This window comes from Anopheles gambiae, chromosome 3, assembly GCF_943734735.2.
Source record: "Anopheles gambiae chromosome 3, idAnoGambNW_F1_1, whole genome shotgun sequence".
In the NCBI taxonomy this organism is placed as follows: domain Eukaryota; kingdom Metazoa; phylum Arthropoda; class Insecta; order Diptera; family Culicidae; genus Anopheles; species Anopheles gambiae.
In genome coordinates, this window is record NC_064602.1 from 78622802 (window position 1) to 78638709 (window position 15908).

General features: G+C 41.9%; 4 protein-coding genes across 9 annotated transcripts in view; 2 read left to right on the top strand and 2 right to left on the bottom strand.

The window, feature by feature from the left end:
* The window catches only part of LOC1270621 (cytochrome b5 reductase 4), a 60283-nt gene extending 58539 nt beyond the window's left edge, over positions 1–1744 (bottom strand). Inside the window, exon 1 of the mRNA XM_061659055.1 lies at positions 1524–1744. The gene's annotated coding sequence lies outside the window, so the exon portion shown is untranslated. The remainder of the gene's footprint in view (positions 1–1523) is intronic.
* Positions 6–1526, bottom strand: LOC1270619 (sentrin-specific protease 8). The gene has a single exon (XM_309334.4). The coding sequence runs from the start codon at positions 1216–1218 to the stop codon at positions 565–567; it is 654 nt and encodes a 217-aa protein (XP_309334.3). The 5' UTR covers positions 1219–1526; the 3' UTR covers positions 6–564.
* A 1678-nt stretch (positions 1745–3422) lies between the features above and the next one.
* LOC4577572 (uncharacterized) lies at positions 3423–5430 on the top strand. 3 transcript variants are annotated; one of them, XM_061659063.1, is made up of 5 exons: positions 4048–4462; positions 4536–4707; positions 4807–4941; positions 5043–5175; positions 5253–5430. In XM_061659063.1, the coding sequence occupies exons 2-5, from the start codon at positions 4611–4613 to the stop codon at positions 5317–5319; spliced, it is 432 nt and encodes a 143-aa protein (XP_061515047.1). In that variant the 5' UTR covers positions 4048–4462; positions 4536–4610; the 3' UTR covers positions 5320–5430. The 3 variants fall into 3 exon arrangements, with proteins under 3 accessions (XP_001237215.2, XP_061515047.1, XP_061515048.1); XM_061659064.1 differs by having other exon boundaries at positions 4149–4462; positions 4807–4917; XM_001237214.3 differs by having other exon boundaries at positions 3423–4707.
* Positions 5431–7308: 1878 nt separating this feature from the next.
* Positions 7309–13794, top strand: LOC1270617 (synaptogyrin). Of its 4 annotated transcripts, none has more exons than XM_061659065.1 (4): positions 7309–7792; positions 10044–10278; positions 10564–10902; positions 10985–11021. In XM_061659065.1, the coding sequence occupies exons 1-4, from the start codon at positions 7691–7693 to the stop codon at positions 11008–11010; spliced, it is 702 nt and encodes a 233-aa protein (XP_061515049.1). In that variant the 5' UTR covers positions 7309–7690; the 3' UTR covers positions 11011–11021. The 4 variants fall into 4 exon arrangements, with proteins under 4 accessions (XP_061515049.1, XP_061515050.1, XP_309332.5 ...); XM_061659066.1 differs by having other exon boundaries at positions 10988–11021; XM_309332.5 differs by having other exon boundaries at positions 7311–7792; positions 10564–10890; positions 10985–13794.
* The last annotated feature ends 2114 nt before the right edge of the window (positions 13795–15908 follow it).

The following is a 15908-nucleotide window of genomic DNA, read 5'->3' on the forward strand; positions in this document are numbered from 1 at the left end:
ACCTATTGGGTGCACCATGGTGTGGTTGTATATTTTGCAAAGAAAATTATAATATTTATATTATTTTTTAGAGTGTAGAAAGCATACATAATAAAGCAGCATGTTTCATAAAACGGTTTACAAAACAGAGAGCATATTGCAAAAATATTTAGATTTTTTTTATATATTTCTTTATTGTAGAAAACTATACGGGCGCTATAGTAAACGCTTTGCGCCACGCTATGCATCAGATCAGTGGTTGAAATAAATAATTTAAATACTAATACGCTACGCTTGAATCGGGAACAAATTTTTAAAATCAAAATGTGCTCTTCAAACACGCTTCCTCTTTACTGGTTTTTGAGGTTAAAGGCAGAACAAAAACGCATCGTGCAAGATCGTGCACATAAAAAACCCCTAACACGCTATAGCCAAACGTTGTGCAATGGAAAACGAAACGGGCGCTCGGAAACGGCCAACCAATCGCGCTCTTAAATCTCTTTCAGCCTTCAACACGAGAAGAAACAGCCATTTTACTGCACCGGTAACATCATGTGACCGATTGGCGGAAATGCCGACTTTCGGTTACTTAATTCTACCGCCCAGCGCTAAAATGATGCCGAGCAGCTCCTCCCGCTTCGACCGTATCACATCGTACCGGGCACTGCGGACGCCCTCGATCCGGCCGCTCTTGCGTATCTGCTGCGCGACCGCATCGACCGTGCACAGCACGTGCACGCCGCAGTCGTACCCGTTGCTCTGCTGCAGACAGTCGCCGGTGCGTAGCAGCGCGTCCGGGCAGTGCAGGGCGCGCTTCAGCACCGCCACCAGCTGGCGCGCGTACTCCGCGTTCGCGTTGCGCGACGAGTCAAAGTGGTAGAACGCTTGCTCCGGGCGGGAAAACACCAGCAAACTCCAGTGGGAACCGCCGGCCCGGTCCGCCGCCTGGTTGTCGTTCAGCGCGAAAAACACAAACGTTCGCTGGTGGGCCCGCAGCGGCTCGAGAAATATGCCCACCTCGTCCTGCGCCACCATCCGGATGCACTGGGTCACCTCCGGGCTGACGAACAGCAGGTCGTGCTCGTTCTCAAAGATGTGCTTCTCCAGGTACTCGAAGTAGAAGGAGATGATCTGATCGTTCAGCCAGTACGGGCCCTTGAGCAGATCGACGTCCGACAGGCGCAGGCAGGACTCGTGGTAGCTGAGCGCCACTTCGTCGTGCCGGTGGTGGGAAGACATCTCTGTGTCGGCGTCGGGGTAAATAGAGAAGGAGCGAGCGAGTATCTGTCTCTATTCCACAGCCTACAGGCACAGGTCACGGTAGCAGGTCCCGGCAGGAAGCAGAAGCCCGTTTGGCCACAAAATTTGTTACGAATATGGTGCGAAATTTTTCTTCACCTCCTGACACTTGGCGGTGTTCCAAAACAGATCAAAACAAACACCCCACGACGACGATGTCATAACAATCACGGCACAGTGCGTGTGACAGTTCGCGTCGGCAGGGAGGAAAAATATTTTTACGTAAAATTGTGCAAAACACTTACCCCGTTTTTTCTGAGGGAAACTTTCGATAATTGATAACGCTAAACACTACGTTGTACACACACGAATATTTCACTCGCGCTACACGTTAGCAAACGCACGCAATGCACATGAGTACGCGAAAAGAGCGCGTAGAAAACGGATAAGAATTGCGAATGTGTTTTCATCAAATCAATGCCCGTGCTGTTTTGAACAGTGTGTGCCGCGAGGGACACACGAAATGACAGGTAAGGCGGGTTTGTTTTTAACGAATGTTTGAATAGTGTAATTTTTAACGAAAGAATTTTAAATAAATACTAATCCATTGAATAATAAAAAGGGGTGGTGCAAACAAAGCACTCAAGGCCACTTTTCTAATATGTTTGCGATAAAAGTTCTTCGTTAAATATTTGAAATTATTTGAATTTTCTAAAACGGTTGAATGGCATGTGGAAGATTAGTTGATGTAACTGATTTTTTCTGATATCTCCATCCAGATTTCTTCTACTATGATTATTTTTTTGTAGGTTATTTAATAAGTTTATTGTAATAATATGTACAGCGTATGTAGTTACTTACAATCATGTTACTTCACAGGCATTTTCTCGTGAACAATATTTTCCCTTACATTATTTATTTATTTTTTAAAACCATCTGTACCTAAGTACAGTACATGTCTGAGTAACAATTTTCTTTTTGAAGATTATTCATAATAAATATGTGATGGCGTAACTGTACTAAGTCTTATTATAGAAATATTTTTTTCATTTTTAACGCTAGCTATTCTGCAAAATGTCTTTAGATTTTTATAAATGAATGTGCCTTTTCGGATAACAAACTTCCTCGTTCTAAAATAATGATGGGCTTGAGGATTCTTTTGAATTCACTATAGCAAAGGAAAAAAATAAAACATCTTCCTAATCATACGTTCTCCAACGAATCCTTCTTGGCTGCGTTCGAGTGGAAGATGCTCAGAATGATTTTTTGCCCTATATGTGTTGGAAGACAATGGAGGAGCCGATACAACGAGGAACTGTACGACGATCTTATAGCTGGTTTGTACTATGCAAATGACCCTCTGTTGTAAATGACAAAAATGTTTAATAGCTGTTTTAGAATCCATGACATGGCATTTAGATCCATTAAGTTACCAGAACTCTGAGAATCCATAAATCAGAACTCTGAGAAACGTCTTTCACAGCATAGCATAGTTTCATGTATAAGAATAACTATTGAATATATGCCATTGAAATCAGATACAATAGAAAGAACAAATATTTAGGTTTAAAAAAAAAATACAAGGACAAATATGGCAGGTTCTTGTTTGTCTTGTTATATGATATCTTCATGCTTTAACGTAGAGTCTATTATTCACAATACTCTCCCATCTGTTAGAATTACTCGAAGTAGAGTCCATTAGTATTATCCGAAGTAGAGCATTAGTTGCGTAAGCATTTACAACACTTGCGTTTCACTAGCAGTGAGTGAAAGAGGTCATCGCTATTTCAATCAGTAAACCACTTCCGATAGGTAGCGTCCTCCAGATGGCTGCTCCTAGTATTGTTTAAATTTACGCACAAATCAAATCGGCTTTCCATCTATGCGATTAGCAGCACCTCTATCTCTCGCTCTCCTAGTACACGCATGATCCTTAACCTAAATCTATCAGATGGCGATCGGCGAAGTAGCTTATGTGCGCTTTTTTTAAATCATCCCATATTTTGATGTTTGTCTTACGATCAGTTGTTTTGGGACTTCATTCTAGACCGGTTATAACCGGTACACGAGCAGAAAGGGAATCAAGCCACTATCGTGCTGGTAGTGCAGTTTTTGCTTGATGTTTGCAAACCGCTCTAGACGAAAGGTTATCACGGCCACTCTGAAAGGGCGATGCGAACCATGAATTACGCGATGAACAGAAAGCATTACTATACGTGGCTAACCGTTCCATTATGGAGTGTGAAAAGTTCTAAGCATACAATTATAGTGCGACAGTAGTGCAATCGATGATAAGATTGCACGCACGCGCTTTATCACAAAACTAATGTTGTTGATCGACACGTTTGCGGGTGGGGATCAATTTTAGGGCAGGAATGTGTTATTTTGCAGGGTTTTTTTTTCGAATTGTTTTCGCTAACCTGACCTCGGGGCTGCTCGTGCCGCCCATTGCACACGATTTGCACTAAATTAAAACCAGTGCGGACGTGAGAGTTCAGTGCGTGACCCTTTTGCCTCCATTTGCATTGTACTATGGAATCAACAAAACCTTTTTGCTTCTTCCTCCTGGTGTTCTGGAAGATGTTACGTCTAATGGCAATAGGGATGGAAGCCGATCCGACGAATGAGCAAACATTGCACAAATACACTGCTCCCACTCGAAACTGATAACAGCCCTATTGTATGTATGTATGTAATGTATTGTGATCTGTCCAGGGCGCGGATCCACCGATCCATCCCTGTCTCGATCCATTCTGCACCCGGCAGGGGCTTCTTTCGATGATAACCTCCGCCCGTCCGACTACGGAACTCGGGAACCATCCGCATTGATAAGGGTGTCGGGTATTGCGCGTGTCGGTATGTGTGCCCGGTGGCCCCCGATCTGTTTTGCTGTGGCTGTGTGCATCGTCCGGACTCGATCATAAAAGCCGACCCGGACCAACAGAAACTTTCCAGTCGTTGCTCGTTCATCGATCGTTACGACCAGAGTCACATTTTGCCTCAGCGCATATGAAATCAGCTCCGAATCCGTGCAAGTAATTGCCTGCCTGCGTGTGTGTGTGTGTTTGAGTAGTCGTGCGCAAAGACATTGATGTCAATGTGTTGTGAACGCCAGTGTGTAGATGCCAGTGTGTGACTTCCCGTGACCCGAAAGACCTGCAGGGCTGCTTTCGACGCATCGTATCTGTGATTTAGGAGGCGGAAAAACAAGTGTCCATTCTGGGACCACGTGGTTTTGCGCTCGGTAGTTGGGGTTTCCACATTTTCCGGACCTCTCAATAAGTGAACTGCTCCTGCTTGTGATTTTTACTCTACAGTGATAAAGAGTGCCCCGTACTTCGTGCATCGTTTCCAAGCCCTGAACTCGTCCACCCGTGGCGTCCGGGAACTGAATGGTTAGAGAGCAACGGTGTAGCGGAGGCAGTGTGAATTATTTCCAGCTTTTCAGCTCGTTCAGTTTGGTGACCACATTGTTCGACCTTTACGAAGGTACGTGATCTCAAACCTGCGTGCGATCGTGAGCGATCCTCGAAGCTTGATTACGATGGCGATTTAATGGTGCCCATGTACGACTCTCCTTCTCCTTAGATTGCAGCAGTATGGCCTGTCTTCCTCAGTCAGCGTTCGCCGTGCACAAGATCCGTCAGGCACAGAACGAGAAAGATCTCACCGTTGCACGCATGACAGGTGACAAGCAAGGTCCGAGATATTTGAACAAGAATAGTAAGTCCCATCTCCTCCGAGATGACTCACTGCCCACTGTGATCTAGCATGATCGTAGCGCACAAATCACTTTACCTCTCCGCTTTCGCTCCACTCCGCAGCTCTCGATCTGACGCCGGTCAAGTATAATGGCAAGCTGATGAACAGCATCTGGGGTCTGTACAATCGCTACTCGCCCCATAACTTCAAGAAGAACAATGGATCGTTCGGTGGTTTCTTTGGCATGCAACAGCCGTGAGTATTCTTGCAATGCGTTGGTATAAGCCTGGTTTACTAAAATGATTTTTGCATGCCTGTTTCCTTTCCGGTAGATTTGCTGTTGCATGCTCTCCGATGGAGAAAGAACTACCGGTACCCAATCCAGCCGACCAGAATTAGATTGGATTATGATATGTAGCCGATTCTCGCTGTTTTCTAGACTAATAGTGTGTAGAATCCTAAATGTGATTTAGATTGGAAATAATAAAAGATTTATTCTTTAATGTTTAATCCTGAAGTCTTGATTGTTACTGTCGGAGTATTTGTTTGAAATGGGTTGTACCATCGCCAAAAATGATTCCACACTTGAGATTTGCGGTTCAGTCTGCCCATAACAACAATTCGCAAGTATTTTGATTACAGATTTCGAGCTAAAATAAGAAAAGAACGGTTGATCTTCGACCTCGACGTTCAAGGACATCGGAGCATAAGTAAAGCTAGCTCTACTGATAATGAGAGTATGAAGAGTGACACAACAATAGAGGTAATGCAAATAGAATGTTTTAGAGCTGGAAGACTCATGCTCGGATACGTTGCACTTTTTGTTGCAGGTCGTTAGCGTATCTTTTGGACTTTGTATTTTGCATGACATGTATGAAATGCAAAAATTTTCCAAAACGTTTTTGGAATTATTTGGAACATTTCTAACATGTTGTAGTAACGTATTTTATTTTTTATTCTTTAAATGATTTAAATACTAACCCAAAATAATATGGAAATCATTCTTCAAATGAATGTGAAACATATGTCCCTCAATTGAAATGGTAAAGTGTTACATTGAAAGTATAGACAGCATGTTTTGGAACGCCTAAATACAGGCAAAATCTGATTTGAAAGAAACGGAATGCGTTGAGTAGGGCATAGTCAAAATCTTCTTTTTTCTATTTTGTGAAAAAACGGTGTATTCTCCTCTATTTGCTCGAACTTATGGTTGAAGGTCCTAACTCAACTAACCATTTTACAGTCTTTCCCCGAGGTACCCGAATTATGCGTTCTCATTTCCAGGACATTCCAGTTCGTCGAATATCATATTTTTAAGCCAAAAAATAACTCACAAATATTTATGTTTGATTTAATTTTCATTTCATGCTCTAAATTACATATCTAATACAATTCGCGTAGAAAATACGGTTGGTTTTGCCTTTTCAGTGATTTCAAAATATAAGCAAAAATACCAATTTATTTTGCATTCGACAATTGTTGGAGCAAATTGTCCCGATTTGACAAATATACTGTCAACGTTAAAAACTTGCCTAACTTGAATAACTTGAGTAACTTAAGAGTCACGTAACTCAGGGAAAGCCTATATAGCAATATTAAATTTATTCATGTACAAAATCACAAACAATTTTTTGTAACATTAAAATAACTCAAAATAAAGTATCAAAAAATCAAAGTTTACGTTGAATTTGAACTTTGAATTCGAAGAAGGAACAGAAAAGAATATCATACACCGGGTTTTTGCTCCATTTCTCTGCACAGCGCCATCTTGTAGACAATAGCATTAGTAAGAGCTAGTTTATCGCAATATACTAGGAATTTATGCTATAAACTAAATATTACACGCCAAATTTAGTGAAGAAATCGTTAACATTAGCTGAACATTTTCGCAATTGCCTTTTAATTTTGGTACTTTAAAATTCATTTCGAATATTTACTTACCTTTTCAACTTTAATTGCAAACAACATTTTGATTGTATTTGTGGGATGTAGTTTACATCCGCCCGCCGCAAGTGAGTTCTGCTTGATTGATCTTCTCACTGCTGAGGGTGAAAACCAAACTCACTATCCTCTCACTGCGAGCGATACACCAATAAGGGTGAGGGTGGAAAATTATCATAACGCACCACTTACACACTCACACACACCCACTCCTACACACCAATAGAGAGGGAGAGAGAATGAACTAGCATTTATAGTGTTCGCAGGCGCGCGCTCGCGTGTGTGTGCGTGGTGTGTAGCGGGTGGAAAGAGATACAACGATGCAATAGGGGTTGGAAAACGTCGCTAACACACCAACACCCGCGAGCGTGCAGGGAGAACACTTGCGCTGAGAACGGCCGTGGCTGAATCTCCCGGGAGGGAGTGTGCGAGAGCACACAGCTACGGATATGGTAGAAAATTCTGAGCAGGAGCACCGTGGGTAACCGTTTTTTTCCAAACTCCCGTCCCGATGTAGGGGGTGGATTTGCCAGTTTCGATTTGCTTCTAGGTGAACGAACACCAGCGCAGTATAGTCGGTGCGAGTGTTACGCGTGGTTTCTGCCCTGGCTCTGTTTGGTGGTGTGATAAAGTAAGATTAGTAAACGGCACACTCGCACGGTTTGTGGCATTGTTTGATTGCAAATTGCCTGCAGCGGTGTGACACGTTTGTTGTGCTGATAGTGCCGTGTGTGGGGGTTGGTGCGCTCGTGCTAGTGCAGTGAAGTGTGCAAATTAGAGCTCAAGTTTAAACCACAGAAACGACCCAAACGAAGCAAATCGTTCCAAGATGGATATCGGAGGAGCATATGGTGGTGGTAAAGCCGGAGGTGCATTCGATCCGATTGCATTCGTACAGCGCCCGACGGTTATATTGCGTGCCGTTTGCTGGGTTAGTATTCTTGCAGGCGAACAGTGGAATTGTATTCCGTTTCCGACCAAGAAGGACACCCTCTTCAAGAAGTATCTCCAGTGTGTGCTTGTGTGTGCGTGTGTGTATTGATGAAAAATTCGTTCCATTCTTTTTTGTTCCCCTCCTCGGTCCTCGGTGTAGGACATTAGCGACCTTTTCCCTACGGTTGGGTATGGGACGAAAATCGATTTTCCTGGTAGTGGCTTTCGGTGGCTCCGTGCTGGTTTCTCTCACGCGTGTTTTGCGTTCACGCCTGCTCATTCTCAGACGGTTGGCCGTCTCTCACCGCGGAGGCCGACTCTCCCACGAAATCGGGATCGACACGAAGTTCTTGTGTGTGTGTACGTTTACCATCAAACTGCAGCGATGGAGAATGGCATTCCCAGTTTCCCAGCATAATACGCATCGGGGAGGAATCACGTTTTGGAAGGGAAATGAAAAGACATAAGATTAATTATAACCTCCACTCAATCGATCGCCGATGGTGAACTTCTTTTCAATCAGAATTATTATAATATTCAGTTATTTGCTTCACTCCATGCTGTGCTGTTGCTGCTGTAGAGCGCACTGACATCATGCTGTCCTTTAGGCAGGCCGGAGTTGTCGTGGTTAATTACCATTAATCGAGCATTAAACTCTCATCCTTGCAGTGCGTTCTTCGCTCGTGCCCACGTTTACATAACATTTCATTTCACAGGCCCACCACACCAAAACCTGTCCTATTTCCATACACATCGGCACATCCGAACATCCAGCGCTTGCACGAATGGTTCTCTGCTGCGGCTGACAGTAATGCTGTCGCTCTTTGAAAGCCATTCCTTTTGTTGTTGTTGTTGTTATCGCGGGGGAAGCCTTGAGCGCTGTGACATAATAATGTGGCCAAGCACGGGTGTCAATGGCGCGAGTCTCACAGCTCACCGCAGAGCATTTCAACTGGTGTGAAGAGGAGAAAACAACGTTACACACGCACACATGAAAATAGAGCAAAAAGAAGAAGTAAAAAAAGCATAACCATTCGCGTGGAAAGCTCTTCTTGGAATGTTTGAAGAATTTCCCGAAGTTGTTCGCACTTCCTTCACACCTTGCCTTCGCCTTGAGTTCGCCTCCCGCATCATGTGATTGTGCTGATGCCCTTCTTCCATGCTCTGAGATGAGGTGGGTGATGGTGGGGATGGAAAAGCGAAACGGTTAGAATTCGATTCGAGGTCTGCTGTGTGGTCTATGTGGACAGGGCATACCAGCGTTGCCTCGCGTACCCCAGCCCAGCGCGTTGATGAGAGGATGCGTGAGATGCTAGTATTACTGCCAACTGCATGTACGAGCCACATTCATCTTGGCTCCGTTGGCATTCGACGGTCCTCTTCACCACCCCATGCCACCGGCATGGAGGTTGATGGGAGTTTTATTGATTTGGGATGAGGGTTTTTTTTTTGTTGTTGCGTGGTTTGGTTCTTGTGTGTATTGGGGCCGAGACACCAATTCGTGGTACGAGAAGATCGTGCTAAAAGTGACGGGTCCATTATTAACATTCAGCGTCTTGTCACGTCACCCAGCAGCATGTGACTGGCTGTAAGGCAATACTAGTTTTGGAGTGGATTTAAGATGGAATGCTTGTATATAAGAGAGCTTAATAATAGTGTTACACTCCTTCATTTTAATGTGCTCTGAGTTATGAAAAGATAATAGAGGTAAACTCATGTATTTCTTACATACGAAGCAATCAATTCCTTTGGTTTCAAACCTCGATTCACTGTAGGAAGCGGTCAGCAGCGAGGATAATCCAAGTTTAATTATTCAACCACAGGCCCAGAAGCTTATCCCAAGTACCCCAACACCCGTCAAATGGGGATCGAATGGTGATAAAATAACTTTAAAAGCTTCGAACACTTCCCAGTTTCCATGTCTCTGACCCATCCATCCATCCACTGCCATCAAAAAGGGTCGAACTTCGTCTCGTCGAATCTACGGAGCTAAGCTAACGAGCGGATAGAGAAAATATCGATTCGAAAGTGTCACCAGGATTCACTCCCACTTAGCTTAAGTGCTGGTTCGGTTCACCTGACCCGCAAAAAAAAGCTCACCACTTAAGACCGTGCACGCTGTTTCCACATTTTGATGTTTTTGTTCACTCAACAAATATTCCATTTCCTTCATTACACCGAACGCTCTCATTAACACACTTGATGCATTTTTCGGTACGACGACCGACCGACGGGTCTCCCTCTTTCAGCTGTTTGCCATCATCGTGTTCGGCTGCATATCGTCCGAGGGATGGCGGGAGGAGGCGAACGGCAAGGAGTATTGCATAATTAATCGCGACGGCAACGCTTGCAACTATGCGGTCGGTATCGGTGTGATCGCCTTCCTTGCTGCGATGGGCTTCATCGCGGGCGAGTATCTGTTCGAGCAGATGTCGTCGGTCAAGACGAGAAAGCACTACGTGCTGGCCGATCTGGGCTTTTCCGGTAAGCAAAATTGTATTTTTAATGTTATTTTAGTAAGAATGTTTGACGATATATTAAATCAGCTATAGATCTGCATTGATTGTACGCTTTGATGATGTCATCGTGATAGATTATATTACAGTATTAGTGCACGTCAGTGCGGATGAGTAAATAGAGCAATTGGGAAGACGCATGTCATTAGAGACAAGGTCGTTGACAGTTCGAATCTCAGCTGAAAAGAGCGACCGTGTGTGTGTATAGCAGCTTTTATTTCAATTTTCAATAATCATCTTTTCCCAACGGCAGCGTTCTGGTCATTCCTGTTCTTTATCGGCTTCTGCTACCTCACCAACCAGTGGGGCAAGGCGGACGATCCACCGAACGGCGAGGGTGTGAACAATGTGCAGGCTTCCATCGTGTTCTCGTTCTTCTCCATCTTCACCTGGGCCGGCTGTGCGTACTTTGCGTTCCTCCGCTTCAAGGCCGGCGTTGATCCGTCGTTCTCCTCGACGTACGAGTCTGATCCGAGCGCTGCCCAGCAGTACGCCGCCTATCCGGCCTCGAACGAGAACGATCAGTTCCAGGAGGCACCGTTCTCCGGCCAACAGCAGCAGCAGCAGCAACAACAGCGAGGTATGTACACAGGTTTGTGTTATGGGCGGGCTACACATTGTACCACTTCATGTATCACTCATCCACAAAACTCTGCTGGTGTGTATCTTTTCAGCAGACTACTCGCAGCCCACGTACTAAGTAAGCTGATCCCTACGTAACCAGATGGCTTTACAGTGAAGAACAAATCCGATGGTTCGATTTGATTACTTTCGCAAAGAACAACTGTTGCTCCTTGTGGTGGATGGAGCTGACATTGAATTGTACCTAAGTTTTACGCTAGAACCACATATTTCCATGGACCATTCCCGATTGGAAAGCGTAACTATGTTTTAGTTTGTTTTAAATTGGTTTCCCAAAAAAATACTTCAAACTAGTCACATTGCAAATGCCACTTAACGAAACTAAGAACCAAAAGTTAATACTAATATACAAAGACATACTACAAATAGGATAGAGCACCTCTGAATCTAACGCGTTAATTTGGACATTTGGGAATGCCTGCCCCGATGGCTTAATAGTGGCAAACCGAAACCTTAGGCCACCTTCCAATGAAAGGTGCGGAATGGAATAAGGTGTAGAGCAACTCAAAGTATATGTTACCAAAGAGTATTGGCATCACTGCAAAACACATACACACACACACTGCACACACATACAGTCATGTGGCGTGATACGTTTAATAGAACAAAATCTGGATCTAGATCATGTTTGTAGCTATTGTAGTCTGGATGTATTTATCTCTTTGGCATTTCAACGTCGCTAGCGTCGCGTCAAACGTCTAGCATTGCCAATCGTGTGAGATCCGACATTACGACATGTTGATAACAGTTGGAACTAGTTGACTGCTGGAAGAATTTAAACAAACCAAAATGATTATTGTAGAACAAGAAAAACAAAAGACGATGTCTTTTCAATCCACTCGTTTCATAATCGCAACCACTAAGGAGATCGATAAGCCTTCCGAATGGAGCAAACACAGAAAGCCGATATGGTGACCTAACTTTCGAGCGGCATTTCAGTAGTGAAAAGAAGATGTTCAACATTCGATTAGTGATGATGTACGCAACCAAGGATATAGATAATGCTTACCATCAAAGCAAATTTCGTTTAGCGGGCTACAGCTGGCAAATAACAATATTTATGGAAGTATATTATTAATCAAATTATTTATTTATTTATTTTATAGCTGTTGACGATCAATCGCAGAGGATCGCTGTCGTTCGATCTTTACACTCGTAGGATTCTATTTGGTGCGAAGAGGCGTACTATTTTTAGTTCGCCTGCCATTGCTAAAGATTTCAAGTCCTGCTCAGGCAAATACTCCCCATGTCGTATGATAATGAGATAAAACGAAGCATCAAAGGATCAAAGCTTGGCAAATAGAATCAGTCATATCGAATCTCAATCTCTTGCCCACCTTCAATGATTCGGTCAAGTACAATCGACAGTGCTTCGTAATGTTTGGTTACGATAGTTCAAACTGATACTGAATTCAGATACCAAGAAAGCTTAAATCAGGTTTTGAGAACAGGAAAACTGAAACGTAAAATGGAAACCTTTGTCGATAGAATATTTAATACAAGCTGCAACGAGTGCGAAAAGTACCACAAAAACCATTAAATCCAATCATACTTTTTAAATGCTTAAAGTACCGAATGTGGTTAAATCTTATGAATGCTGTTTCATTACATAACACACAAAACACACACACACACAAACACGATTCAGAAATACACTCACATAGTTGTAACGCAACAATCATAAATATTCAAACATAAAGCAAACCAAGTATGAAAACGATTGCAGGAGAAGAGCGACTTTGCGACTGGATTCGCAAAAACAACGTTCGAAAACAAAAACATTTGTAATTTTGGAATGGTATCAAGGCGCTTCCTCTCCAGCAGCAGGGACCCATACCTGAACAGACAAAACACACCCTTACACGTACACACGGTTTTGGGAGAGAAGGTGGAACAATATCGATGCTCATTGGTCAAAAAGAAAGTAAATACACATTTACGCATTCGTTGCTAAAGGAAATAATTATCGATAATAACAAAGCAAAACAAAAAAATCTATACAAATGAAAACATAAATCGGATCTACACATAATAAAATACGAATGAAGTATGAAGAAAGACATGTGAAGAAAGAAAGAAAGAAAGAAACTGTGTGTGTTCTGTAGCTGATATCTAAAGAAAATGTTACGAGGATATGATTAGAACAAATCGAAAACATAAGAAGAAGAGAAGAAAAAAAACCAACGGAAACTAATACTTAAATCAAACAACAAGCAAACCAGTTTGAATGTAATAAGGAAAATACCATCACACATGATTAAACGCCCAAACTTATTTATTCCATCCTATTTTAATTAGCAGAACCGATTGACAGAGGCTGGAAAAGGGAAGTGGCAACGTTGGCTTATGTGTGGCTACATCGCCTACCTTAAGTTCTTTATTAACACGCAACCAAAGTAACGAATAAAACAAAAGAGAAGACAAAAAAAACCAAAACAATGTTATAAATATACATCGTGCACTATTTATATATGAATACAAGTTTCACGAAAGCTGAAAGCTATAAGAGAAAATTTAGAGAAGAATGGTACTGTTAAATGAAACAAAAAAAAAAAAGAATAAAGGGAGAAAATAGTAACACTACTTTGAACACCTAAACAGAAACATTGACAAATACACGTACGTTACCGTTGAACAGAGAGAAATGACGAGAAAGGGGAGGGAAAGATGGTATAGAGAATGGAAAATATCCGATACACAAAACGTAAGAAAGAAAACAAATCGATATATTTACTTGCTGGTTGCATTGTAGTGAGCATTATTCGTTTACGTTGTTATAAAAGTGTGCGAAACCTATTGTAAATAGAAACAATAAGGAGAAGACGAAAAAAAAAACAGTACAGCTAGTACGGGCGACAGGTAATTGGAACACAGCAAAGTACTGTATGCTAATGGCAAAAACAGCAAACAGAGTATAAACGATATATTAACGCTGTAAACAATATTTCCTTTCTGCAGGCATAGATTGTGATAGTTTCCTTAATATAATAATTTTCAAGCTATAACTTAATTTAATTGTTTGTTCAGAAAAGGAGCTTTTCAATACATAGTACCTAAACCTACTCTGTACGATGTTTTTGTTTTTTTTATGCTTTACAAATAACCAATCAAATTAAAATAATTTAAATTACTAGCGCTTCTTCTAGTGATTAAGATGACTAACGCGTTTGTGTAATAACAGCAAACGAAGCATTAGTTACACTTACCCGAACAACTAGATTCGTTTAATTTTCCAACTTCAATAGCAAAAGCAAAATAAAGGAAAGTATTGATGGAAATGTAAAGGATGTGGAATTTACGTTAATAAAAGTACTACGAAAAATAATACACATGTCCGGGTGCGAGAATGATTTGTCTCAGTGTATTGTGTCGTGTCTTGTGCGCGACATTTTATGCTTGTATTGATGTATATTTATTTTTACTCTTCTTTTTGGCTGCAGTCGAGGAAGTAAGACGATGCGGTGACATACATTAACTCCTACTGATTGATTCCTATTCGGACTGCCTATTTGGAAAGGAATAGGTAGAGGAAATTTTAGGTGTAGACATCACAATCACTTAGGTCGTTGCTCTTAAACGAAAATGAGTCATAATGGATTGCGCTGGAATTTGATATATTCAAGTAGATAGTGATCAAATTTGTCAAATTTTTGTCGCATACATTTGTCACCTGCTTAATGGTGTCAATTGACAATTTCATTTAATATTCAGATGACAGGACTGCTCCACAACATTCAGGGATGATGATGGTAGTGTAGTAAGTTTGGTTTTAGATACGGTCGCCATGTAATCTGATGAGCGTACACACGGTACAACTGATCAACGCGTACCATCGCGGTAGGTCAGTTTTTACTGACATGAGCCGAGGAAGTAATAAAACTTCGTTCGAGCGGACGTTTCGACACTTGATCATCCAGGCGATCATAGAAACCTTTAGGAGGTTTCCCTTACTGGAAACGTTGTAGTTTAGAGGCCTTGCCTTGGGTAGGGGGACATAACTAAACTCTTTAAATGAGAAGTCGATAGATGTTGGATGGGCATAGTCCTATCCTGACAGTCCGAACGAATCTGACTTGCCATTATCGGAGTTGGATTTATTTATACTCAAGATATGTTATGGGTTTCGTTGATTTGATTTTGGAATATGTTTTGTCCCAATTATATGTAATTGTTATTGGTAACAATTTATTAATTGAAATGGTGTGGGGTGTTTGTCGATGTGTGACTATGCTTCGGTTTTACTGTATTGCTAAAGAAGGTTTCAACTATTGTTGCTAAAGAATGGATGTTTTCGTCGCTAAGCTTATAACTTGCTATGCGTTCTCGGTTCACCTAGGTTGTTGCAGTAATGCCTGATTTGCTTATTATGCGTCTTTCGGGTGTTTTCAAGAAGTGTGTCACAATTGTTTTTATATGAACGGTGTGGCCTGAATTCTTCCGGTTGCTTTGTTATGGTATGATCTGATTTGCTGAGTTTGTTATAATGAATGTGTTGCAATAGTGTGGTTTGGCTTTCCGAAGTGTGTTACAATGAGTCTATAGCTGATAGTGTGTATTATAATAAGTTATGTATAGCAGATATGCTACAGTAGGTCTATCCTCTTACCCCGACATAGATTTGAGAAGGACGATAGTATCTTTCTAACAAGATTCTTCAAAATGCTACCATAGTTTTGAAAAATCAGTGCGAGAGTCTGGTTGTTACATTAAAAAGAATTCACCAGGCCATACTCTCACACAAGACGACCAACAAACCGTATTTTAGCGTTTGAATACAACGCTTTTTGAATATAGCATCAAGGGGATCTTTGTATCCATTACGTAGCTCGTCAAGATCCAAATACCTGTTCCATCGTATGCGCATCAACAGGTGGTTCCATGGAGCTGCATTCCAAAACTATTAAAATGATGTAAATAAGTTTCGTTTGGTTTTCCTGAAGTAATACATAAAATTAA

Bases quoted from the DNA above. Each gene is read 5' to 3' on its own strand.
- LOC4577572 (XM_001237214.3), top strand. From the start codon at position 4,611: ATGGTTAGAGAGCAACGGTGTAGCGGAGGCAGTGTGAATTATTTCCAG. The intron at 4,708-4,806 runs GTACGTGATCTC...CCTTCTCCTTAG, and splicing joins ATTGTTCGACCTTTACGAAG to ATTGCAGCAGTATGGCCTGT. The intron at 5,176-5,252 runs GTGAGTATTCTT...CCTTTCCGGTAG, and splicing joins TTCTTTGGCATGCAACAGCC to ATTTGCTGTTGCATGCTCTC.
- LOC1270619 (XM_309334.4), bottom strand. From the start codon at position 1,218: ATGTCTTCCCACCACCGGCACGACGAAGTGGCGCTCAGCTACCACGAG.
- LOC1270617 (XM_061659065.1), top strand. From the start codon at position 7,691: ATGGATATCGGAGGAGCATATGGTGGTGGTAAAGCCGGAGGTGCATTC. The intron at 10,279-10,563 runs GTAAGCAAAATT...TCCCAACGGCAG, and splicing joins GGCCGATCTGGGCTTTTCCG to CGTTCTGGTCATTCCTGTTC. The intron at 10,903-10,984 runs GTTTGTGTTATG...GTATCTTTTCAG, and splicing joins ACAGCGAGGTATGTACACAG to CAGACTACTCGCAGCCCACG.